The 8802-nt window shown below is 43.4% G+C and overlaps 1 protein-coding gene across 3 annotated transcripts in view; it reads right to left on the minus strand.

Annotated features, from left to right (window-relative positions):
- The window catches only part of PCMT1 (protein-L-isoaspartate (D-aspartate) O-methyltransferase), a 52258-nt gene extending 45988 nt beyond the window's left edge, over positions 1-6270 (minus strand). For all 3 annotated transcript variants that reach the window (XM_019638941.1, XM_019638940.1, XM_019638943.1), the window contains exon 1: positions 5939-6270. In XM_019638941.1, coding sequence (XP_019494486.1) covers positions 5939-6167 — 229 coding nt within the window. In that variant the 5' untranslated portion in view covers positions 6168-6270. The remainder of the gene's footprint in view (positions 1-5938) is intronic.
- Between the last annotated feature and the right edge of the window lie 2532 nt (positions 6271-8802).

Here is an 8802-nt window from a genome sequence, read left to right on the forward strand (position 1 = left end):
ATCACTGATTGATCTTTGTTCTTTATATAAATAAATGACCTTTGAAAAACAGAAAAAAATACGTCATGACTTTTCTGACAACCCAATATTATGCAAAACTCTTAAATATAGATAACCAAATGTTAACGTCTGTGGCTCTCTAACACAAAAATGTGTGCGCGCATGCACACACTCACAGGTGGTTTTAATGCAATCCATTATGTGATTTAAATTACAGAATCTTAGATTTGGAAGTGTCCTTAGAGATTTAGTATATTGTCAAAGCTGAAGACAAATCTCACCATAATATCCCTTACAGTGAAATGATCAACCATTCTTTGCTTCAACATATCCAGTGACAGAAAACACTGTTTTTCAAAGCCAAGTCTTTGATTGTTAGGATAGCTTTGTGAATACTTCCTTATAATGAGCCAAAATCTGCCTCCAATTTGTCCTGGTTTGACCCTCTACATGATTTCTTCAAATATTTAAATACTATTGCTCTCTTAAGCTTCTGCATTATTAAACCAAACAACCCCAATCCCAACAAATAATCACTTAAAATGCTGACACCCTTATCATCTTCATCACCCTTGTCTGAAAATGTTTGGTTTTTAACTTCTACTCCTAAAGCACGCTGGCCAGAGCTAAATACAATACTAATAAAAATATGTGGAACAGCACAATGAAACTAAGATCACATTAAATAGAATGTAATGAACCTAGCACCCAGATCTGGTGCTATCCAACAGAACTTCTTACGATGATGGAATGTTCTAAGTCTGCACTGTGCAACAGGCTAGCCACTAGCCTCATGTGGCTGCTGAGCTCTTGAAATGTACTTATATGACTGAGTCTTACATTTTATTTAATTTTCATTGAAATTTAAGCAGACTCACTGATATTAAAATTTTCCCCGAGTTTTTTTTTAAATATAAATTAAACCCTATTCAGTGCACTGTAAGTTCACTTATTAATAGGTACCTGTAAGACTGACTTGAAATAAGTTAAAATGAGGAGGTATTTTCTGGATTCTAATTGAGACCCATTTTCTGAAAACAGTCCCTTAGATTTTATTCACTGGTTATATTTGGGTCTTGAAAGCGCATGATAAAAACTAATGGAATATTCTCTTTTCCACTAGTTATGCCACTAGTGACTAAGAATCGACACTCTTAATAGAATTTAAAAATAATTTCAATTTATTTGCAGAAATAAATAAGGATACAAAAATTGTGAATTACCATAATTCTTACATATTCAAACACCTACCAAAGGTATTCACTTAAATGTCTCATAAACATCTGAAACCTAACATTCCCCAAAATAAACTCCTGTTCTCCCACACTTCCTTGCACACCCTCTGCCAACACACACACACACACACACACACACACCTCTGCTGCTCAATCACTTAATACTTCCAACTCAGAAAATGGCAAGTCACTCCAAGTTGCTCAGGCCTAAAACCTTGGTATCATATCCTTTACTCCAATCTTTCTTCCACACCCCAAATCCAAATCTAGCACTTGCTATTTTCTCTGCCTGGAATGCTCATCCCCCAGCTCTATCTACGTGGCTTAAATTTCTTCCCCTCCACCAAATCTTTGCTCAAATGACACCGTTGTGAGGACTTCTCCCCTACAACTGCAAACCTAATACCCCACACTCCCTATCCACCTTCCGACTTTCTCACTTATCATGTGACATATATTTTGTCTGCTCCCATCAGAAGTAAGCTACAAGAGAGAACGGATGTTTGATTTGTTCACTGCTGAATCCCTAGTGCCTTGCATATAGAAGACAGTCAAAATATCAGTTGACTGCATGGCTATTCTATACACATCATATGCACAAAATGACACAATCAAGGATACAAAAAATATACATATAAGTAGAAATAACTGATGCATTAGGATAGTGGATGGAATTTAACAAATAAAAACAGGTAAAAGAACAATTGTTAGCATTGTTTTAAGTGGCCAATACAGCACTTGAAGTCTGTTAGTTAACAGTTAACCTTCCACAAACGTTCTAGTTTGGACCCCCCTGCTTTAGGAGGCCACCTCTCTCAACCTCATCCACTCCTGCCCCACCCTTTTCCTCGATTTTACCATAGCTTGAAATTGTACCCATAAAAATAGAAAATACACTCTAATATAGACATTATTTAAATTGTCAAGTTCCCTAGATTAAGCAGGTTCACAGTTGTTTTAAATTAATGTTTCATGAGCACATTATCAGCCTGTAGTTACAAAATAACTGTATTTTTCATTTCTGAAGACCTGCACTGTCCAAAATGGTAACCTTTAGCTATATGTGGATATTTAATTGTTAATTTAAATCGCACAAAAATCCAGCTCCTCAATTGTACTAACCACACTTCAAATGCTCAATGACACATGCAGCTAGTGGCTACCATATTGAACAGCTCAGATACAGGCATTACAGAGAACTTTATTGGGCAGGATTGCTATAGACGTTTTTCCCCAAAATTTTATTTTAAAGCATAAAATTGATTCAGCTGAAACACTGGCAGAGTTTAATTTTGTAATTTTCAATTCTCTACGCTAGTGATTCTCAAAGTATGGTCCCTGGACCAGCAGCAGCATTGCTTAGGGAACTTGTTAGAAATACAGTTGATCCATCAACCATGTGGGGGTTAGGGGAACAAACAGCTGAAAAATCTAGGTATAGCTTTTGACTCTCCAAAAATTTAACTGCAGTTGTCCCTTGGTAACCGCGGGGTATTAATGCCAGGAACCCATTCAGATACCAAAATCCATGGATCCTCTACTCAAGTCCCATATATAAAATGGCAAACAACAATGGATTCAGTCAGCTTTCTGCATCTGTGGATTCCCAACCGCTGATTAAAAACATTCGTTTCAATCACCGGTTGGGTGAATCTACAGATGGCAAATCAGGGATACAAAGGGCTACCTGTATATTTATTGAAAAACCCATTTATAAGTTGACCCATGAAGTTCAAACCCATGTTGTTCAAGGGTCAACTGTACAAATTCTTGAGAGCCTCAGCAATCTGTCTTAATCAGCTTTAACGAGCTCTCCAGGTGATCCAGGAGATTCTGAAACATGCTCAAGTTTTAGACTACTGTTTTAAGTTATTTAAGGGCAGCTGGTCAATCACAACATAAGCTATGAGATATTAGGAGATGTACCATTACAGTCTAAAATAATCTATAAATGGTATATCAACTATGAAATCATACATAATCATGTTTCTATTGTGTTTTATAAAAGAAATACTGGGCTGGCCGAGTGGCGCGTTGGTTAACAGTTGGCTTAAGAGCGCGAGCTCTGAGCAACAGGGCCTCCAGTTCAATTCCCACATGGGCCAGTGACGCTGCGCCCGAGCTGAGCTGTCCTTGGGCTGCCAACAGGTCGCAGGATGGCTCAGCTGGTGTAAAAACAAGATTGCCTCTTTGATGGTGGGCTACACCCACCCACAACTAAGACTGAATTCTGCACCTTGAGCTGAGCTGCCACCCAGATGGCTCAGTGGATACAGCGTGCGCTCTTAACAACAAGGCTGCCGGTTTGACTCCCGCATGGGATGGTGGCTACGCCCACCCGCAACTAAAATTGAACACAGCATCTTGAGCTTAGAGGCCACGAGCTACCGACAGGCAGCCAGATGGCGAATGACGCCCTCCACAATGAAGACTGAGGAACAACAACTTGGCCAGTCCCCTTCCCCAATTCCCCAAAACTGTTCCCCTACCCCAATTCCCCAATAAAATCTTAAAAAAAAATGCTCAGTAGATATTTTCAATTATAACATTAAAACAAAACCAATCATGAACTTCATTTCTTTAAAAAAAAATTAGAACCATAATTTGCTTCCTCTTCCAGTTTGCAGATCCTTTTTTCTTCAAAATAAACAATCACATTTTCATCTTTTTTTTAAAGACTCAGAAGTCTTTAGGAAGGCTTCCACAACAGTGGAATAATCAGGAAAAAGAAATTTTCAAATTTTGTGCCAACTGAAATGTTTACATGAGCAAATAATACTGTTATAAAAAACAAAAACGAAATCTATTAGTTAAAATTTAGCAAGAAGTTGAAACTAAAGTTGCAAAAGTGTTACAAGAGCCTAAACAATATGAGTACTCTAATTTTTTCCTTTTACCACAGATCTAGTATAAAATGAAATATCTACAATATCAGCATGCATATTAAATATTTCTATCAGATTTGCTGATAGAACGACATCCTTAGAACTTTCAGCTAAGAATAGTAATGTAATACATTAAAATGAGAAAGGATCTAGTCTTGGCTTACTACAAATTTGGCCCAAAAAGGAGAGACTTTAAGAGCCTGATTGATTACAAATTTCTGCCACAGCCAAGTGTCTACTAAGATAACCACCGGTGGAAAATTACTTAATCACAATTCGTGTATAGAATGTTTCAGGCGTGTATACTGCAATAGCAGGCACTAGATCATTTTAAGAAATTTTACAGAAGTATTTACAACATATTGAGCTTATGTGCAAACCATGGGGAACCTAATCATACTTAATAATGCTGCCTCGGCTTATAAATGCCCACTTCCAGTCAAATATCGTTCCATAAAGTGAATACTGGCAATGCTTGGCAGAATTTTAAAATCTAAACATTCTTCATTACTAAACACTAAGGCCATGATTTCCAAATATTAAATACTGTTTTAAAAAAAGTCAAATGACTAACACTAAATACTAACCATGAACCAGATAGTGCTATTTCTCTAACTCATCTGGGTATTCCTAGCACAGATCCAAGCATATGATGTACGTTTAACTGGCATGTATGAAAAAAATTCACGAGTACTATCTTCTTTGAGAGGATTCATAGATATTTTTTAGAAGTCCCTGAGGTTGCAAATTGAATTAGGAAATATGACAAATACAGGAAAAGCTAAATGACCTATGACAATTAAAAACACCACGTGGGAAGATATTATTTGCAAAGTTAGTGGCAAAGAGAGTGCTATAAATTCTGACCTGAACGAGTATTATGGGCTGCAGTCTGGACTCCCCACCAGACCGCGACACTATACTTCCATTTAAAAAAAGAAAGTGACACAGCACTCATCCCACCCTAAAATTGTCATCAGAGCAAGTAATACAATAACTAAAGAAAATGGCATAAAGAAACTTCCATACAAGGCTTTTAAAGCATATGGTAGTTCTGAGAAAAGTTAGAACATTACACACACACACACACACACACACACACACACAATTGCTCGCTGGATTCTAGGACCTCTAAAGGCTCCTGAAATACAAGTCTCTCAGGAACAGCATCGCCGGGTTAGTTCTTCCTCCGCCCCCCACGAAGCTTTCCACTGGACTGCCGCCCCAGAAATTTCTCCCAGCATCCGCAATGACAATACTCTCATCTTCCTCTCCCTCCCTTCGCCTGTATCAGACGGTGGCATCTCCCTCCAGAGGAAAAAACGGAGGGCGGGGGAGGCAGAGTAGGAGAGAGAGCTTGCAGCGAGGTCGATGATGGAGGACGAAGGAGAGCAGACGCGGGGGGCCAGGGTGGAGTCCCCTCAGTTCCAGCCCAGTCTCTAGGAGGCCTGGCCAACATCTCCCCACCCCGAGTGCATGCCCCTCGCCCGCCGGACCTGGACGTCCAAGCGGAGGATTCGAGTGACAGCCCCACCACCTGTGCCGCACCCCCTCCCCCCAGGCCTCCGGGGAGACGCCTGCCCCACCAGCAGCGGCCGCGGGATCTTTCTCTTCCCTTCCAGTCCACGTCGCCAATGAGTGACAGGTCCCGGGGGACGCGATCGCAAGTGCATGCCGTTCAGGACTGCTGGTGCAACCCTAGGCCGAAGCCCTCCAACAAGCACGGGAGGGTAGACAGAACGTTCCGGACGGCCCGGGGGACTCGGTCCAGGCCTGGCCTGCCCCAGTTGCCCCACACCCAGCGGGGGTGGCACTTACTGCGGAGATTGTGGATTAGCTCCGAGTGGCTGGCGCCGCCGGATTTCCAGGCCATCGCTAAGCACACCCGGAGCAGGTATAGAACCACCTTCAGCGCGGCGACCGTGCCCAGTAGCTTCCCCAAGAGTGAGACCACCTCCCACACGGTCACCGCCCCGCTCGCGTCCCCGCTGTTGCCGCCGCTGTGACTGCCGTCGCCGCTGCTGCCGCCACTGCGCGCTCCCGGCATCCCCCGCGACACGCATGCGCTCTGTGACGACGCGCGGCCTCGGGTGCGGCTGGGTGGGGCCCAAGGAGAGGGTGGCCTCGAGCCCAGCCGCCCGCGCTGGTGGCTGCTGCGGCTGCCGGAGACTGGAGGAGAGGCCAGGCAGAGTTAGCGCCGCCGCCGCCCCGTGCCCTCTTAATGAGGCCTCGGGCTGCAAACCGCCTCCTTGGTGGGTTCGCCCTGCGGCCAGGCGCAGTGGGCCCGGCTGCGGTCGGTCGCGTGCCTGGATAAGGCTCTGGTCACCGAGCGCGGTTGCAGGATGGCAGTGCCTTTCAGTGCCGCCGCGTCTGTACGATCTGGTTCCGTCGCTGCCGGTGGCTCCGCAGTCGCCGCTGGGTCAGCTGTTGCGAGCGGCGGATCTGCTCCTATAGCTGCCCAGGTTGTTAGACGGTGGGCTTCCTCCGTCCTGCCTCACCCAACCCTGTTTACTAATATTTAGGTCAGTTAGAGTCGGAGCTCTCTAGTGGAGCCGGAATAATCTTAATAGCACCGGAGAGCAAAGGCCGTTTCTAACCCGAGTTCTCCAGCCTCTGGCTTTGTGACAAGTACGTCAGTGTTTGGTTAGCAGAGACTTTGAGACCCTGGTTTGTTCTCAATTCTAAAGTACAAATTCAGAGAGTAGAAGAGTAACATGACATGTAGGGGTGAGGAATGCTTTAACTCGTTAGAACGATGCAGTTGGTTAAAAATACCACAGTATCTAATGTCCAATGTGTTACTCTAACACAAGTATGAGTTTTCAGCAAATTAAGCCTCACAAATTCTACCGTTAAAACTGGACATCAGTACTATTGTTGTCATCGCTACAAGACAGAAGCTGAAAGGGAGCATTTGCTGGCCGCATTCAACTTGCTGACTCCTAGTCAGAACTATGACAGAATCTAGTCATCATTCAGTCCAATAAAATTTTAAGGAAGCAAACAAAGTTACTATGTCAACACATCTATGCACCAGCAGCAATTTTCAAATTCTAGTTCTCACCAGATGTTGTCAAATGTAACTCAGCCTACTTCCAATCCAAAATATATATTACCTATTTTCTGGAATTCTGTGACCATAAATGAAACCACATTCAAAACTGTTCTTTACCTCAATATTAGGAATAAAATTGTCAGGTTGGGACTAATAGTTTTCCATTTTGTCTCTCTGCAGTTTCCTATTATAGTCCATTAAAAAAAAGTCTCTGGCCTGCGGAGTGGCTACTTTGTTAAGAGTTGGCTTAGGAGCACGAGCTCTGAGCTGCAGGGCTACCAGTTTGGATCCCACATGGGCCAGTGACGCTGCGCCCTGTACAGCTAAGATGGTGAACAACAGCTCTACCTGGAGCTGGGCTGCTATGAGTCGTGGTCGATGGCGTAGGCTGCAGCCCTGCTGCAGTGGGCTGCTGTGAGCTACTGTGAGCGGCCCGCAGCCAGCGGCAGCAGGCATGAGCTGCTGTGAGCTGCCATGAGAAGCTGTCCATTGGCCGGCTACTGATCTGCCTCATCCGGGAAGAGCGCAATGATCCCATTGCCAGCTTGGGCCAGTGAAGCGACTGTCCTCCACAACTAGACTGAAGAACAAAAGGACAGAAACTTGTCTGTTCTGCTGCCCCGATTCCCCAATGCTGTTTCCTACCCCCAGTTACCCAATAAAATCTTAAAAATAAAAAGTCTCAATCCTCAATAAGACCTGATAACTCTCTAAAGCTGATAACCAACACACTGTTATGAATACAGTATCAAGGAGATTTTTAGAAAGGTGAATAAGTCACACCTTTTGTATGCAATAGGATTTGCATTCTAATTGCGGAGATCTGCATCAAAAGAAAACTAGCAACTGAGGGCAAAACTTAAGTGCTATTAGTGGCCTAAATTAGTGGTCTAAAGTGCTATGTTTATTTAAGATCATGGGCTGGAATAATCAGGAAAAGATACAGGAAGGAACTGTTCCTTGAAAGATGGGTAGGGTCCTGAGAAGTAGAGAAGACTAAAAGAGTGTTATAGGTGTAACCAAGAACACTGAAAGAACCTACAGCACTGATTCCTGTGCTGTCGACGTTACATATCAAACTCAATTATATACATCAGTCAATTGAGGGAGGTTGGGCAATGGTCGTCAAAACTAGAACTGGAATCCAGCATTCCAACTCCAGGCTCTGCAAATATGTGTTAACAACTTTGAAGCAAAGACTTTGTTTGGGAGACAAAAAGGAAGACATTTAGAATAATAAGTTGGTGTGTTAAAGACATGTATTTCCATGAGAATTTAAGGGTGTGGAATAATCTATGTGCAGTGAACTGCAAAGCTGAATGTTTAGGTGCGGCTACTAGGCGGTTTCTCTTACATTTGTTTTACATTGCACAATTATTGCATAAATGCATTGTGTCAGTGTTCCTACACTGATTTTGCAAGTTAGGAGCAGCTCCTACACCACCAGGACCAGCACATTGTTGTTGCCTCTGTTCAGAAACGCTTGGGTAAGGAAAGACGTCAAAATTTCCTTCGGCTTGAGGGCTGGTGATGCCCTCATTGCCGACCGCAGAGAATTGGCTCTCCGCAGCCACCGTCCGCCTCGTAAGTTCCAGTCCAATCAGGGCTCCGCGGGAAGGGGCGGGAC

Source organism: Hipposideros armiger, unplaced genomic scaffold (genome assembly GCF_001890085.2).
Source record: "Hipposideros armiger isolate ML-2016 unplaced genomic scaffold, ASM189008v1 scaffold_41, whole genome shotgun sequence".
Lineage (NCBI taxonomy): Eukaryota > Metazoa > Chordata > Mammalia > Chiroptera > Hipposideridae > Hipposideros > Hipposideros armiger.